We start from the raw sequence: 17,849 nt of genomic DNA on the forward strand, positions 1-17,849 counted from the left end.
ACTACTCTCTTGTCTAGACCACTGTGGCAGTCTCCTAAGCAGTGCCCCTGTTGTCAGTCTTCGCTGGCTAGTCTGTCATCCACACTGCAGAGGGACATTTCTAAAGTGCAAATCTAATCAGCTCATCATTCTGGGTAAATACCTGAATGACTTCCAGAGTCCACAGACTGAAGTTCCCATGTTCATGAGCATGTTTGGGAAAGTTCTTCACAACTGGGCCTCTGACAGCTTCTTCAGCATTATCTCCTGCTCTCTGCCTTACAATGAATCTTCCACAAGGCCATAGTTCCAATCCCAAGAACACAGCACGTTGCTTCACATCTATCTGTTCTCACAGTACTTATCGCTTGCTTGAGAGTATTTGATAAATTCCTACTCATTCTCAATACACACGCCAATACTCACCTTCTCTGAGAAGCCTTTCCTAGTGTATCCCTGCCAAAATAGTTCACTATTTCTTCCTTAGAGTTACCCTTCAGCCTGTACCATGTTTCTCTTATTAAATGCTGTATGATAATTATGTTTTTACATATCTGTTTCCCTGCTAGACTGAAGCATCTTGAAAGCAGGGCCTTATTATATTTCAGGACACCTAGCACTTAGCACAATAACTGTTATATACAGGCCAGGCACAGTGGCTCATGCCTGTAATCCCAGCACTTTGGGAGGACTAGGCGGGCAGATCATGAGGTCAGGAATTCGAGACCAACCTGACCAACATGGTGAAACCCCGTCTCTACTGAAAATACAAAAAGTAGCCAGACGTGGTGGCACATGCCTGTAATCCCACCTACTCAGGAGGCTGAGGCAGGAGAATTGCTTGAACCCAGGAGGCAGAGGCTGCAGTGAGCTAAGATTGCACCACTGCACTATAGCCTGGGCGACAGAGCGAGACTCCGTCTGAAAATAAATAAATAAATAGATAAATAAATAAATAACTATTATATACAGACATCCAATAATGCTTCTGGAATAGAAATGTAAACAGTTGTCCCTCAGCATCCACAGCGGATTGGTTCCAGGACCCAGCTCCCATAGATACCAAAATTCACGGTTCTTCAAGTTTCTTATATAGACTGGTGTAGTATTTGCAATACTATAACCTATGTACATCCTCCCATATATATTGCATCTAAATCACCTGTAATACCTAATGCAATGCCTACACATCACTTCATTCATATGGATTCAAAGTAATACTCAGCATATGGTAAATTTGAATTTTGCATTTTGGAATTTTGTGGAATTTTTTCCAAATATTTTTGAGCCGTGATTGAATCCACGAATACAGAGGGCCGACTGTACTTAATTTTGTCCTGTCTTTTTGGCAGGACAAGAGATGAGGTTCAGATGCTTTTGATGCTTGGAGATAGCCTACTTTCCTTTTAGTCCTGTGGGTCTCTGCATGAGTTGTCATTCAGGGAGCTTCTGCTGTGGTCAAGGAGTAGAAGTGGAGACGGCGCAGCACCTCATGAGCTGCCCTTGGAGACTGTGCTTTGTGACTCTGGGCTCTGCAGTAGACCTGCAAGATCCAGATGGTGAGGGGTAGCACTGAGATTGGGAGAGGGCCGCATCTCACCTCTGCTTGTAGCCCAGTGACACTCTGACCTTGAGCACAGTGCCTCTGGGAACAGGGAAAAGTAGAATCTTGGCATGATCTTTGGAATTTTCATTGCAGACAAGATCAGCAGCAGCAAAAGTGAGCATCTTTTGAGCACTGGCTATTTATGAACACAGATGGATGGGCATCCTTTTAGGGGAATCCCAGACGTAAGTGGTGGGAAAGGATCATAGGACTTCCCAGTAGGAGGCTGGAGGATTTAGAAATGGAAGTTCAGACAAAACCGGTAGCTAGGTGGATGTAACTTGTGAGATTTGGGTCACATGAAATCTATGTGGCAGATAATTTGCAAAAAGTGGTACTACTTGTCAAGTTCAAGGGGCAGTATTACTGATTTTTATCACTATGGGTATACACAATGAAACCCTTTACTCAATTTAAAGCCAAATATTAGTTACTTTCTTGATAGAAGGCTTTCTAAGACACAGCTTTCCTTAAGTCTAAGAATCAATCATGGACTTTTCCAGACCAAGGGCTTGAAGAATGCTTAAAAAGTCATTCAGATCAGCCCTGGGCATTTGTTTTGAAATGTTTCAGCAGGTTTTTGCACCATCAGGACTGTAGTCAGAACATTATATTCAATAAAAATCGATGGAAACAGCCGAGTGGAAGTTCCTAGTATAGTAGCTTTATCATCAACCTCCTGTGTTGGTGGTCTGTTCTTTTTGTCAGGGAGCCTTTTCTACTGTGATGTTACTTTCAAGCGTACATTATTTCCTCTCCACCAAAGCCTGCATTTAGCTTACATTAGAAATTGTACAACAAAAGGATCAGGAACTCTGCCTGGGCTGTGGGAGGAGCTAATCTTAGTGAAAACATTTCCTCAAATGTTTTCTTGAAAATTCTTTCCTCAAGAAAGAATTAAGGCCAGGCATAGTAGTTCACAACTGTAATTCTAGCACTTCGGGAGGCTGAGGTGGGCTGATCACCTCAGGTCAAGAGTTTGAGACCAGCCTGGCTAACATGGTGAAACCCTGTCTTTACTAAAAATACAAAAATTAGCCAGGCGTGGTGGTGTATGCCTGTAATCCCAGCTACCCAGGAGGTTGAGGCAGGAGAATCACTAGAACCCGGGAGGCGGAGGCTGCAGTGACCCAGATCGCGCCACTGCACTCCAGCCTGGGCAACAAAGTGAGACTCCATTTCCAAAAAAAAAAAAAAGAAAGAAAAAAGAATTAAGATACTTTTAGCAAGCTTCAACCATATCTGATACCAACATGAAGTAACAATGAGTTTCCACAAAGATTTGTTTCTTGGTATTTCCTTTGCTGTTTAAGAGATTTCACTGCTCTTCAAGCACTAGTGGTTGGATTAATATGTGCCATTGCTGGGGAACTAGGGACACAATGTTCATGTGCATTTCAAAATAGATGAATCTTCCAAGGGTACAATCAGAGTAATTTACATTTTTAAAAGCATAATCTCTTAAAGGGTTAGGGGTACAAGGTCAAAAGAGAATGCTATTGTTATTTTATTTTTTTAAAATTTTTGTTGAACGTGAGAATTGTTTATAATGTCAAGTATCAGTTTCTGAAAGCAGCAATTCTGAAGTACTCTGGCCAGCACTGGTGGAAAGTCATTAGAAAAAAAAAAAAACAACTGTGTGAAACATTCTAATATGCTAAATATGGTGCCTTGTGACTCCGTTTGTAGTTTTAAAATTAGTATAGCACATGGATGGGTATTTTTACATTAGGCTCTTGTGGAGTGCATTGAATAGCCTTTCACACTGACTCTGCTCATGTTTTAATGTTTTCCTGTTAATTCTTGACAGTTTTTACAAGTTGTATTTTCTCAATATTTTCTCTGTCTAGTTGTCTTTTTTGTTTATTTAGTTGTTTTATTGGATATTTGAAATTTTATCTTGTCAAATCTGTATCTTTTTACTGAAATTCTTTGTAATATATTTAAGTGTTTTGTTATTCCCTTTCAAGATTTAATAAGTATTTTGTTCTATTTTCTTGTGAATTGAGATTTATAGTCAACTCTTTAAACAGGTTAATGTATTTTAGTCTAGGATGTAAAGTGATGGTTGAAAGTGGTTTTTTTCCTGCCAAAGAGCGAAATTGCTTTCTCAGGAAAATTCCTTTTCTTTCCATTTATCATTTAATGTATACTTTAACAATATTTAAATTTTGTATTCCATATAATGAATTTTAATTCTGGATGCTCTATAGCTCTTAGTCATAAGATGCCTTAGCAAACAGCTGAAAGACCATCCTACTTAAACAAATCAACCGTATCAACCCTCCGCAAATACATAGAAAATTATCCACAAACATAGCTTTTCAAGAAAACCAATCAAAACGGGAAGAGACGGTAGAGACTGAGTATGTTAACTTTCTCCACAGGTCTGGTCTTGATTTATTTTAAGGCACATGGGTCATTGCAATTTTTCTGGACCATGTTAAGCCTCAGTCATTTGTGACCAGCCAGCCTCACATCAGCTAAATCCTTTCTTTGAAGGCTGTCCCAGAAACTGAATACATACGTACATACCTTTTCAACTAATTCCTCTACGTCAGACAGAAGGCTTTTCATCGTGTTCTCAGCATTGTTGATTTGTATCTTTCTTAGGGCGTATTGGTTTTCTCTTTCTGACAATTTTGTCTACAGAAAAATGTGTTTTGAAAATAATTAGTCAATGTGCACACCAGGTTTTTAAAAATGTACATAAAACTCTTTCAGTGTAAGAGGACTCAGAGTAGAGTGTGAGGCTCTTTTCTCAAAATAGTGGGGTCCACAGGCTGCTGCAGCCTGGTGTGAAGGGTGGGGTCTGCAGAGGGGACTGAGGACCTTAGGGACTAAAATTCTGCAACTCCCCTCACTAGATCAGGGATGCTGGTCAGGGACTGGGTTGACCATGGGGAAAGGGCTCCTTTTTCTGATTTGTACAAAGGTACAATGTAGGCTGGTGGTGACCCTGGGTGTCTGAGCTTTAGAAGTTTAATTTTGTTGGATCTGGAAGAACTGACCAACCCACCAGGATTGATGTAAATGGAGTACAGAAATTAGCTTTTTTCATTTCAATGCAAGTCTCTTTATTTCAGGCCCCTTGCTTTCTCCTTTTTCATTTTTGAGGAGGTGGGTCTAACTGTGGCTTTACCGAGATTAGTTGAGAGTGAGCCCTTCGGTCTTGACACTGACTTCCTGTCTGCTGTAATGATTCCTGTCTTGAAGTTGTGCCTTTGAGGAAAGAGAATCTGAGTGGTTTCAGGAGGCCTGGATCTGGGTGACTCCCCTGGGAGGCAGTGTCTTTATGTGTTCCAAAAGGTAATTTTGGACAAGAACCATTTCAAAGTTTAGAATAAAATTCACAATAAGATTCTATCCAGGCTACAATACAATTTTTGTTTTTGTTTACACTTTACATATTTGGCCAACTGCTATGGATATCATTTGCACCTCCAAAAAGCAATGAGTACTTAGTATGCCAGGTACTGTTCTAACTTCTCTATATATATCAATTCATTGAATTCTCTCAGCAGCCCATGAGATAGATGCAATAATTATTCTCAATTCCGAATGAGGAAAATGAGGGATTAAAGAGGTTAAATAACTTATCTACGGTCACACAGCTAGTGGGTATCAGAGCTGGGATTTGAACACAAGCAATCTAGTTTCAAAGTCTGTGCTCTTAATCATTTTCCTAAATTGACTAACCAAGTAGAACAATGTGCTGGTGTTAATTCTATTTTCCCTCAGATAATGATCATTGTTTTAAAAATATCATTTGGTTGTGATAGAAGCCCATGATTTCGTGGGAAAGAAAACTTTTAAATCCTAGCTAGAGAAGGACCTTTATATAGTCATCCCTTGGTAGTTGTGGAAGATTCGTCCCAGGACCCCGTGGGGATGCTCCAGTTCCTGATACAAAATGGCCTAGTGTTTGCAGATAGTGTATGCACATCCTCCAGAATACTTTAAATCACCTCTAGATGACTTATAATGCTACTTATAATACTAACACAATGTCAATGCTATTGTAAATAGTTGTTGGCCAGGCGCTGTGGCTCAAGCCTGTAATCCCAGCACTTTGGGAGGCCGAGACGGGTGGATCACGAGGTCAGGAGATCGAGACCATCCTGGCTAACACAGTGAAACCCCGTCTCTACTAAAAAAAAAAAATGCAAAAAACTAGCTGGGTGAGGTGGCGGGCGCCTGTAGTCCCAGCTACTTCGGAGGCTGAGGCAGGAGAATGGCGTGAACCCGGGAGGTGGAGCTTGCAGTGAGCTGAGATCGGGCCACTGCACTCCAGCCTGGGCGACAGAGCGAGACTCCGTCTCAACAACAACAACAAAAATAGTTGTTATACTGTATTTTTCATTTGTTTATTGTTGCATTTTTTATTGTTTTTTAAATATATTTTCCATCTGAGATTGGTTGAATCTGAGGATGTGGAACCTGTGGATATGGAGGGCCAACTCTATTACTGTATTTTTTTTTTAATCTGTTGGCTGCTTTTAACTCTTTTACTAGGCATTAACCAGTAGATCTATGAGGAGGAACAAGGTATGTGTGTATGTCTGTGCATTTGAGTGTGTAAGTATGAGAAAATGAGAGAGAATGTGTGTAAATGAGAAGGAGAGGTGGGTGGGTGATGGGGTGAGGAGAGAGAGAGAAAAAGAAGGATGCTTTTACACAAACTCAAAACCTTGCAAATTAAGGCTAAGGAAATGGTAGCTCTGTGGTACCATTTGTGGTAATGACTTGAACAAGTAATGTGTGGCTGCACCAAGGAAATAAGTATTTCTCTTTCCTCAGTAGTTTTGTGCATAGATACTAGTCTTTTAGTCATTTCATTTCCCATATAACCTCTTTTGTAGACAGCAGCTCTTGTTTGGCCCAAGCTCATAGTTACAATCAACTTTTCATAATTTCCTATGAAATTACGTATGTTTTGTATGTTAGACCTACAGGTCTAACAATCTGTAATACAGGTATGAGACTCAGATACAAAAAGGGGTAGAAGGAATTGCTAGTTGTGGGCCTGTGAAGCCAGGATGAAAACAGAGTGGAAGGTAGAACATTCCTGCGTACTTTGAGGAGGTAGATGGTGGCGTTGATTTCATTCACGTGCCTATGAGCGGCGGCCCCAGAGGATACGCTCAGCACCCCGGATTTGCCTTCCTCAATGGAGAGTGCTGCTAACCGCAGGTCATCAGTCAGGTCCCAGACACACTTATCACAGCCTGGAGGTGAAACATTTCTTCAGAATCACGAGTCAAAGCATGCTGAAAGCAGGCTGTTTTAGCAGAACATAAACCTCTATCTCCTTGGTTAATACCATTTTAATTTTTGTCTCATGAGGAGTTGTAATTCTATTCTTGTCAGGCTTTAGTATCTTGCTTGGCATTAGCTAGTGAAGACAGCTATTGGCTAGACGCCCCTCCTCTCCTATTAGCTTTTCTCAGTCAGTATTCAAGGGCTAGCACTAACCTTCTCCCCACCCAGAGAGGGCACAGCTCCTCCCCACAGCCCCACTTCCTGGCAGGATGAACACTTCAGCACAGCACCGGGAGGTTTGAGGTTATCGCTGTGAGAGTTGCTTCCTGACATCTGATGAGGGCACTAAAGTTCAGGCTGAACGTGGGCACGTGGGGAGGCAGGTCCCAGTTCCTCATCACTTCTCACTTTTCACATTTGAATTCCTCTGACCACTGTCATCACCTCTAGAACCCAGGGCCCTCCTGTGACACACTCACAAGGATGGCACACTGCATTTCAGAACCGCCTCGATCACCTTTTGCAACTTGCCTATTCCCGATCTCTTTCCCTCAGATGGTGCCCCCTTCTACAGATGTGACATAGGGAGACTGGCATGTTAATGGCTGTTAATATGTTAATTTGTTATTTGAAGTTTAACATGGTCTTACTTATAAGCTCTCTCAAGGAACTGAGTCCCAGCCAGCATTTCAGGCTTGGTGGGGGAGTGCTTAGGACCAGGCAGGCATCTTGATGTTCTTAAATTGACCTTACCTAGGGGGCCACCTATTCAGTGGGTAAACTTGGCATTGCTTGTGCCTCACATCCTATGCCATCTTCTAAGATGTGATCCAATGGTAAGGTTTATCTCTTCTGCTCAGAGGGACTGAGAGACCAAGATACTTTTGTTTGGGGAGGGGTGCCTACTATTAAATAATTTTAAACCAAAAGTTTTGTTCCTAGTATAACTCCTCATGATTTAATTAACACGAGTGCCAGAGAAATCCAAAAAGATAAAAGGCAGCTCCATTTTGTAAAGCCTGAATATTTACTTCTGCTCCCACTTCAGATTTGGGGTAACTTGGGAGAAGCCACTTAAATCTCTTGGTATCTCAGTTTCTCCAGGTGTTGTAAAGTATTGTCTGTACATCATATTATCTGGGGACCTGAAAAGACAGTATAGAAAAAGGAGCTGAAAAGAGCTGTCACTGGGAGTTGTGTTTCTGACTTTGCCTTTGGCCATTGGGCAAGATGCTGAAAGTAAAGACTGGATAAGGCAGAGCTATGCAAATGTAAACAACCCCTTTGCCCGAGGGAATCAAGTGGACCACCAAGCACTTGGTGCAGGATCCATTTGTTGAGATGCAGAAAGGGTTAAGTCCAGGGGGTGGGACTCAGCAGTTTCTAGAGAGTGATATTGCATAGCGCTTCTTAATCCCACACCTGCAGCACATTAGAGAAAGTGGGGTTAGTCAATCATGTACTGTTTTTTTTACTTATGGTTGAGCAGTCCGTGCCTGTAGGGGGTTCCAAACCTTCTTCCAAGCATTCTCCGGTTACACTGTCACATGGGCCTCCCCCACAGTTGCACACTGTGGGAAACAAAAACAAGAGACGAGAGATTCACTTCTTAATGCTTAAAATATGGCAATATTTTCCTGGTTTCTAGAAACGCTAGCTATCAGTGTATAATTCGTCAGTGGGGATTAATTACATTCTTCCTTAAGACTGTGTAGAATCTATGATACAGAGATTATGCCCTTCATCCGATTAAGCTCCAGCCCAATGAGATTTTCAAAGGTGACCGTGGGCAAAACTGAATCTAAGTTTTCTAGGATTTCTCTCCCAACTCTTTGGGATTCTGACATGACAGTGCAATCGCTTCAGTCCAAAAATGTCCTGGTAAGTTTCACAAGATACTAAATGACCATGAGCTCATCATTCAACTGGAAATTGAAAGCCATCCCTTCCTTGCAGACTGATACTCCAGTTTAATTTAACTCGGGGGTTGATCATTGCCAGGTGTGAGGGAGGAGCAGCTCAGCAAGGAGTGAGTGAGGAGGCCCAGGAGCAATTCTTGGCTCCCACTGCTCTTGACCCTTGGCAAGACGGACTCCAAACTTCCAAATAACACCTATGAGTGCAATAAGAATAATGTGCTGGAAGGAATCAGGAACATTTTTACATGAATTTAGAAGACCTGGGAGCCCATTATTCATCTACCGATGATTTTCTATAATGCCTTTTGGAAAAAGCAAAAACAAAAACCCAATCTCATCAGACTGTTCAATTTCCACTGAGTTTCTGTGTGGGAACTAATTTGTAATATTTAAAGAGGAATTCTCTTACTATCTATGCTAGCAATTAACTGGAATAGAATTGTGCATTTCCCCCCACTTCTTAACTGTCTTTACTGAATAATCATAGAAACCAGGTTCATAGGGAGATCTATTTATTACATTTCATCTGTTTAATGTTCCACAAAATGCAGATTTATTAAACCATTCAGGAAGATCATGCTTTATTGCTTCTAAAATTAGCTTCTCTTCCAAGAGTGACCTGAATCTTTGTAGTTTAAACACAAATTTAGTAAATGTTTTGAGAATCAGGATGTCAACCTTTCAGGCTTTGATTTTGCCAACATTATTTCTGATGTCTGCCTTCTCTCTCTTTAGCTTGACTAGACACAGTGCTCCTTCCTTTCTGCTGTCATTCTCAGTGTTATGCCTCTGTGCACATTGCTTTTTTGTAGACATGTTTACTTTTATTGTGACTTCTGCAGAACATATTTGTTGCATTTTTTGATTTAAAACTCCTTACTCCTTGAATCTTTTCCAGTGGAAATCTGTTTCAGTGAGAGGATTTCTTACAGAGCCATGCCATAGGAGTACAATATCTCCTGCTCTCCCTCCCTCCCCTCAAAGTCACATAAGAGTAAGACATTCTCAATCTCAGCCTTCCTGTACTCTTAGAGGAAAGCAATCTCACTTCACTTTTGAAGAGCTTCACTCTATGTGGCAAATGGATTGGAGACATCATGAATAAGATTTGTGCATTTCAGTCTAACTGAAGTCTAACTGAAAGTTTTCCATGCTATCTTTGAAATATTTACTCTTACAATTTGAGGAAATTGGAGGGTAGTGGTGATTAAAAATGGTACCCTTGACTTGCTAATCTATTTCATGGAAATCTTGATTTTACCAAACATAACTGAAAGAAAGAGATATAGCCCTCTGAATAAGAAAACTGATTTGAACCATGCAAGATTTCTTTCTTCTTTCTTCCTTCCTTCCTTCCTTCCTTCCTTCCTTCCTTTCTTTTCCTTCCTCCCTCCCTCCCCCTTCCTTCCTTCCTTCCTTCCTTCCTTCCTTCCTTCCTTCCTTTCTTCCTTCCTTCCTTCCTTCCTTCCTTCCTTCCCTTCGACAAGAGTCTCTCTGTCACATAGGCTAGAGTGCAGTGGCACAATTTTGGCTCATGGCAACCTCTGCCTCTACCTCCTGGGTTCAAGGGATGCTGGGTGGGGCAATAGGCACCCACCACCACGCCTAGCTAATTTTTGTATTTTTAGTAGAGATAAGGTTTTGCCACATTGGCCAGGCTGGTCTTGAACTCCTGGCCTCAAGCGATCCGCCTGCCTCAGCCTCCCAAAGTGCCGGGATTACAGGAGTGAGCCACCATGCCTGGCCTGAACCATGCAAGATTTCATTCAGTCTCCTGGTTAATGGCAGGTAATCCATAGAGGTCTGATTTATTTCTTTGATTAAAACTGGAAGGATACAAGATGCTAAGACAAAAGTTCATTTGTGTTAGTGTCTCCTAGTTTATTCCACCCATGAGCAAAGTTATATTAGTAGCCTTGATAAAAATTTCTATTCCTGGTGGGTTTAGGATGCATATTACTGAGAATGTATATTGCCCTGGGAAAGTGACAAGGGGGGCACTCACAATACTTCCCCAAGAGAAATTCTTCATCTAAGTTCAGTATTGGCAGAGGGTCATGTTGGCCAGGTAGCTGGCTTAGCATTTATGATACTGCACCTGCACAGTTCTTGGCTATCCTGGCGTCCCCATAGTAGCCAGGAGCGCAGCGTTCACACTTGAATCCGGTGGTGTTGCGTAAGCAGTTCCTACACTGGCCAGTGACTTCATCACAATCTTCAAAGATCAGGTTGGGATCTGAATTTCCACTGCAGTCACATTTCTTACAGGTGCTTCCAATGAGTAAGGGGTTTCCATAGTAACCAGGAGCACATCTGAAGAGGAATATCACACATTTAAACATTTAGCATCATAGTTTTTCTTCCTTTTAATCTTCTTTCCTACAAAGAAGAAAGATGTAGTGGGTAAGTGTTGATCGCCCTCCCAGAATCCATTTGCACTCTCTCATCTTCTTCATAGGACCAGACTTTGTTTTTAAGGAACCATCCCTCCCCATTATTATCGATCATTTGGTTCACTTCATCTGTAGGCCATACAGTTCAGCTAGACTTCCAGCTATAGGATTGAACTAGTATATCCAGCCAGGGAACTGGTATACACAAATGATATATGATGGGTGGGACCAGATATGCCAAAGGTACTGCAGTGAGATGTATCTGTAGCGTACAGCTGGGAAATGTCCTAGCCACAACGTTAATAGCACCTCTGCTGAGAAACATTGATCTGTCTAGTCACAATGAATTGTTTAAGTAACTAAGCTTGAGCCAGTCAGTGCCTGGTATTCTCCTGGCTGAAAGGGATTGACTCAGGAGTGTAGCTTGGCCTCTCGTTTGAGGGTCATGGGGTGGCATTCTCTCCATCTTCAGGTGAATGAAGAGGCAGCAGGTAGTACTCTTAGCTCCTGGAAGCAACTTTTGGCTGAGCAAAGCCAGCTTGGAGTCAAAGCAGATGGCAGAGCTGAGAGTACCACAAATCAATGGAGTTGGAGCCCAGACGCCATGGATGTTTTAGATACGTGCACCCACAGAGGCCAGGTGCCTACCTGCATTTATTGTGTGAGCAGAGCCAGTGCCTATGGTCATGCTGGCTGGGTCTTTGATGAGACCGCCCAGCTGAGTTGGAGAATGGAGACTGAAATCCATCCAGCCTTTGCTTGGCTTGCCAAGCTATGCATTCTAGGTGAGGCTGTCTCTGCCCGGAGAAAGAACTGCCTTTCCCTACTTTCCCCAAAGGTGCCCTGCAGGGCAGCAGAGGCCCTGCTGTGAATGGTGGGCTTGTAGGCCCCATCTAAGGGAACAGCTGTTACTAGGCTCCAATTGATTGTTGCCAGCCTAGAGCCTTGAGAGGATGAAGGACTTATGTTGCCATATTTTATTTTTGGAGAAAAAAGTGGAAATTTGGATGTTTATGTGAAATTGCAATCTTTAAAAGTTGATTCAAACTTTGTAAGAGCACTGTACAGTTCAAGCTACATGCTTGTTGGCTAATTATGCACTCTCTTTTGCTGTGGACTCTAAACTAATGTGGAAGATGGGCCAACTGGAGCTGCAGACACTTTGGGAGTAGCCGGAAAGAACACGTGGTCACATCATAATGGGATTGAAGGTCAGGTAGAGAAGTTAGTTCTGATACATGAGAGAGAAAAAGAAAGAGAGTCAGCAAAGGGTTTTGAGCATAATGGAAGTGGTAGTGAAGGCAGCTGGTGCTGGCTTCAGCATGCAGGATGGACTACAGGCTGGAGCAGAGGGAGGGGGTGGGGTACAGAGGGCCTGGGCTAGGGTGTTGGCCTTGGGAGTGGAAAGGAAGGGAGATCTTTCCAAGGAAATCAACAAGCCCTGGCCAGTAATAATAAACACTACATTTTTTAAAAAAAGGATTCCCTTTAAAGTAAGGGAATTATGATTCAGAACATTTGAAAAACAGATAAAAAAAAAATCATATCTGTAATCCCAGGACCCTAAAAAAGTCACTGTCAACATTTTGTGTATGTTCCTTCAGCCTCTGTTCCCATGTCTCAGTTTCTTGGTGTAGTTGTAGTGATAGTATATGGTCAGTCTTTAAACTCTTTACCTGCATTGAGCTTCATAGCTTCATCTATGTGAGTTTATTTAGTTACCACAGACACCGTGGGAGGGAGGCCACACAGGCCTGGCATTCTGGGAGGCTACTTCAGTTTTCCATGGTCACATAGTTGGAAAGTCAGAGTGCAAGGTCCAAACCTTCTGACCCTGGAGTTCTTTCTTTTGTTCCACCCTGGACCACACTGCTGCTGCTGTAAATGAATAAGTAGATTCATCCAACACAAGGACAATTCATGTCCATTTTATGGAAGGCATAGAGGGAGACAGGATGAAGAAAAACACATAGCCCATGCTCTGAAGGAATAGCAAATGAATTAAACATAATGATACAGAATATGAACTTAGAACTCAGGTCTATGAAAAAGACGGGGATGAGTGTAAGTTGTACACAGCCCACAAAGAGACACCCCGAGAGGAAATAGTCAATGAGTGTTGTTATGCACACTTTCTCATGTCTTTGCACCTCAGATTTATAGGCCTGCAGGTCCCTAAGCCAGCATAAATTATTCCTCTGTGGAATGTGTGGCTGGATTGAATTTCTGGCCTTTGCTGCGATTCACCAAACAAAGAATATTAGGCTTTTGCGCTGACTGAAATGAGACTCAGATCTACCAGCTCAGTGTGTAGCTGGGAATCTTAAGGTCTGGGAGTGAAGGGGTTGCCCAAGCTCACAGGAGTCAGATGCCGGTAACTTTCTTTCCATTTAATTCCACTGCATGTGCTTTCCATAGGAGGTCCCCTGGTCTTTTACAAGAGAAAACTCAAATTTTCTATTCTGTAAGTTGGAATCTCAATCACAGTGGAAACCTACTTTGAGTTACTCTGAGTCTCAAGAACATCCTCTGGTGGTAGGTTCGGAGTTTGACTACAACTCTGAAGTTGTAGCCAAAACTCTGGACCCTATGGATTTAACAAAATGAGCATACAAAAGTTTACTTATGATAGTCCCTGACAAACTCCTACTTTTATAGATAAGAAAGCTAGAAGGCAGAGAAGCTAAATGACTTGTGAATTGCTGCATAGCTCAAACCTCTGTGGGACTGCAGGCTTAATGTTCTTTGCACTCCAGCAGTCTAGCAGCGAAGAATGAACTAATTAATAAATTAATGATTATAAAAGTGCCCAAGCCCGCCCTCAAAGAACTAACAACAAAGGCACAAAAGCACCAGTATTTGAGTTTACAGTCAGCATTGGAGCCTTGGTGCCCACTAGCCTGGTCCTATTTTTTCTTCCATAATCTCATTTCTAGTCTATTAATGACTTGATCCATCCAGGGAAAATAGAACTGATAAGTTTATAGCTCAAATGAAAGGATTGTGGCATATGAAACTGCCATTTTGGTTAGTGATTATATTATTTGGGCATAATGGACAACCGAAAGATATTTTGTTTAGAAAAAAACATTATTTTGACCAAAACTTTGTTTCAGGAATGTTTGAAGATCCCCCACTCCGCCCGCCCCTCCGCCCGCCCTTTCTCTTTGTCTTCTGCTCCTCCTCCCCAGGCTCTAAAACTGGCACTGAAAGTCTTTATCAAGAGTGCTCAAACTCCTGGGCTAGGCGGCTCAGAAATCTTTCTGGGAGGGATGTCACTCTGTAGCTGTTATTGGGATTAAACAAAATGACATGGGGAAAAAAAAAAGCACTTGTTGCAAAGTAGGTGTCATGTAAATGCTCTCCACTTCTTTATGAAAGACTAAGAAATATGGCTAGGAAAACGTATGTAACCGGCCGGGTGCGGTGGCTCAAGCCTGTAATCCCAGAACTTTGGGAGGCCGAGGCAGGCGGTCATGAGGTCAGGAGATCGAGACCATCCTGGCGAACATGGTGAAACCCCGTCTCTACTAAAAATACAAAAAACTAGCCGGGCGTGGTGGCGGGCGCCTGTAGTCCAATCTACTCGGGAGGCTGAGGCAGGAGAATGGCGTAAACCTGGGAGGTGGAGCTTGCAGTGAGCTGAGATCCAGCCACTGCACTCCAGCCTGGGAGACAGAGTGAGACTCCATCTCAAAAAAAAAAAAAAAAAAAAACAAAAAAAACGTATGTAACCTATTCAGGGTCACAGGACAAGAACTCAGGAGTTGGGCAAGCTAGAGAGTATGGAATCATAAGAACTCTATGCAAATAACAGGGCTTGAGTGTGAAAACCTTCCTGTCTTCAGAGATAATTAGACTAACTCCCCGCATCACAGTAAACCTCAATAAATGTTAGCTTTCTCTTGTTCTTCTTCCTTATTCTTCTTTTCCATCATCAAGGCCATCATTGAAATCATTATGATTATCATCTTCATCTCTGATGATACTGTGTACTGCCTTTCCTGTTAGGGGTTTAAGTCACTTTGGATTTGCTTTAATTTGCCCCATTCTTTTCTTCTGATCCTTAAGCAACAAGATTAACATATCAATTATCATGTAGTCTTAGCATGTTTCTCACTCCACCACCAAGTTTGATGCATGAAAGTATACTATTAAATTTGCTATGGGAGGCAGTGTGAATACTGAGGCATTGAGATCATATGACTGAAAATGGTATTGAACGTTGAGGGTCCTGGGTTTTAGTTTTGGATTTATTGCTAACCCAATTGTGTGATGTTAGATTAAGTCATTTCTGGCTCAGAGTCTCAAGTTCCTCATCTTACTTTTTAAATGAACTAAGTATACACACACACACACACACACACTACACACTACTATATATTATATATTTGGGGGCAGGTGAAGCTGGTGAGTCCTGAACAAGGATTTTTTTTCCCTTTTATTTTTTAGTTGACATGTAATGATACATATTTATGGGATACAGAGTGATATTCCCATACATGTATACAATGTATAATGATCAAATCAAGGTAATTAATATCTCATCACCTAGAACATTTATCATTTCTGTGTATTGTGAACATTCAGAATCCTCTTTTCTAGTTTTTGGAAAACAGAAACTAAATGATTAACTATATTCACCCTAGAATGCTGTAGAAAGCTACAACTTATTTCTAGCTGTAAGTTTGTGTCTCTTAACCAGCATTTCCCTATCCTTCCCTCCATCACCTACCACCTGCCACCTTTCTCAGCCTCTAATAATCAGAATTATTTTCTCTACTTCTATGAGCTCAAGTTTTTTTAGCTCCCTCATATGTGGGAGAACATGTGGGATAAAAAATGTGGGCTGCTTCACAATTCTGCACGTCATCCTTGCACAGAGGCCATGCTAATCTTCTCTGGGTTATTCCAATTTTAGTATATATGCTGCCCAAGGGAGCACCTCATCTTCAAAATGTTGTTAGTTGTTCCTACTGGGATGAGATATGAGAATTGCAAAACTCTACAAGGCTTGTGCATTTTACAATTATTTGCATCAGAAGACAACTTCCATTTGCAATCTCTATTCAGCCAGACTCAGTCAACTCTGGGTCACCCTTTCCATTTTCCTGGAATGGGGTGGGAGGTTGGGGGGAAAACAGGGCAAGGAATGGCTGACTCTTGTCACTACATAGTACCTTTTTTAAAGGAACATGAAAAGTGCTGTTGTTATTTCTTATTGAGAAAAAATCATTTTACTTAAATAAAAACAACTGAGGCCTTCAACATGCTAGATACTGTGCTGGGGGAAGAATAGACAGAGGAGGGATATGATACTGCATCTGTCAAGCAGTTCATGGTTTCACAGACAGATAAAGAAGCCATTGTGTGATTTTGAGCAAGTGACTTAAATTATGTTGCATTTCTTCCTCTGTAAATAAGGGTGAAAACGGTATCCCAGAGGATTTTGGGGGCTTTTGAGGCTTAAGTCATTGTCTGTAAAGTTTTTACAACAGTGCCTGACACACCACCCAGTAAGTACTTAATAAATGTTATTATTTTTATCATCATGATCATGGTTTAAATACAATACAATGTGGAAAGCTTGCCAGCTGATCTGGTGGATTTGGGGAGTAGCATGTCCAACATGGGGAGTTTAAAGTGTGAGGTGGGAGAAGGTCTTTAAGGAGGAAAGACAGGTAGGGCCCAGAGCAGGCCAACACTCATGGACCTAATTGTTAAGACAAGGCAGATCGGTGTGCTTGAGCTGTTTTTTAGCCAGTAGTGTAAGAGGCAGAGTAAGTAAAACATGCTTTATGTTTTAGACCAATGTTTTGCAAATTTGCACATAACATGGATTCTTTTAAAAGGAAAAGCATTTTCATATAATACCCCTTCCAGTGTTAGCTTGAATTATCTTTAAATATTTCAAATTTGAAGCTAGCTAGAAACTCCTTATGTCTATGGTTTTTACATGTCTTGAAAACCAAAATAAATTTTCAAATACAACATAAATAAAACTATGAAACTAATCAATTTCAGATTCACATTAATTCAATACAATAATTGATGTTGTCTTGTAACCAAATGTCCACTTGCAAAATGATGTGGTAGAGACTGCTTGCGTTCAGCATGCAAATCCAGCCATGTGCCATGTGACGACTTATGTGTCTCACCGATTTTCATTTTGGAATCTTTAGTTTTACAGTTTGCCTTGATGTCATGCCACTTGACTTCCAATTGTCTGTAATGTGTCATTGACACGCTGTCACCTCTATTATTTTCCGCCAGCACTGAGGGAGATCTTCCCTTATTATAACATGACAGAGCAGAAAGTCCAGAACGTGTTTCAATGAATGTTTTCCTTAAAGTTATTACTAAAATTAAACATAAAATTGGGAAAATATTCACCGAGAACTCACGAACCTTCATTTCCGAGGACAACCAACATTCTTAAGTCACGGTTTGAGAAATACTTCACTAGTATGAGAGTGTGGTATTGAAGGTCGAGGTAGAGCAGTAGTTCACAAAGCAGTAAGAGTCCTGGTGCATGAGAATCCAATGGGAAGTCAAAATACAGGTCCTGGGCCTGAGCCCTGGATATTCTTTTTCAGTGGGTGGTAAAGGGCAGTTGGGGAGGGCTCAGGAATCCAAAGTTTTCCCAGAGACAGACTCAATGATCTCTAAAGTGCAAAAAGAACTAGCATG

General features: G+C 41.5%; 1 protein-coding gene across 4 annotated transcripts in view; it reads right to left on the reverse strand.

Annotated features, from left to right (window-relative positions):
- Positions 1–17,849, reverse strand: part of LAMA4 (laminin subunit alpha 4) — a 150,826-nt gene that overhangs the window by 76,183 nt on the left and 56,794 nt on the right. For 2 of the 4 annotated variants that reach the window (XM_017847108.1, XM_017847107.1), the window contains exons 6-9: positions 10,865–11,079; positions 8,323–8,418; positions 6,662–6,813; positions 4,121–4,231 (exon numbers count right to left, since the gene is read on the reverse strand). In XM_017847108.1, coding sequence (XP_017702597.1) covers positions 4,121–4,231; positions 6,662–6,813; positions 8,323–8,418; positions 10,865–11,079 — 574 coding nt within the window. The remainder of the gene's footprint in view (positions 1–4,120; positions 4,232–6,661; positions 6,814–8,322; positions 8,419–10,864; positions 11,080–17,849) is intronic. The other 2 variants (XM_017847109.1, XM_017847110.1) reach the window with 2 other exon arrangements.

This window comes from Rhinopithecus bieti, unplaced genomic scaffold (assembly GCF_001698545.2).
Source record: "Rhinopithecus bieti isolate Rb0 unplaced genomic scaffold, ASM169854v2 scaffold_26504, whole genome shotgun sequence".
Classification (NCBI taxonomy): Eukaryota; Metazoa; Chordata; class Mammalia; order Primates; family Cercopithecidae; genus Rhinopithecus; species Rhinopithecus bieti.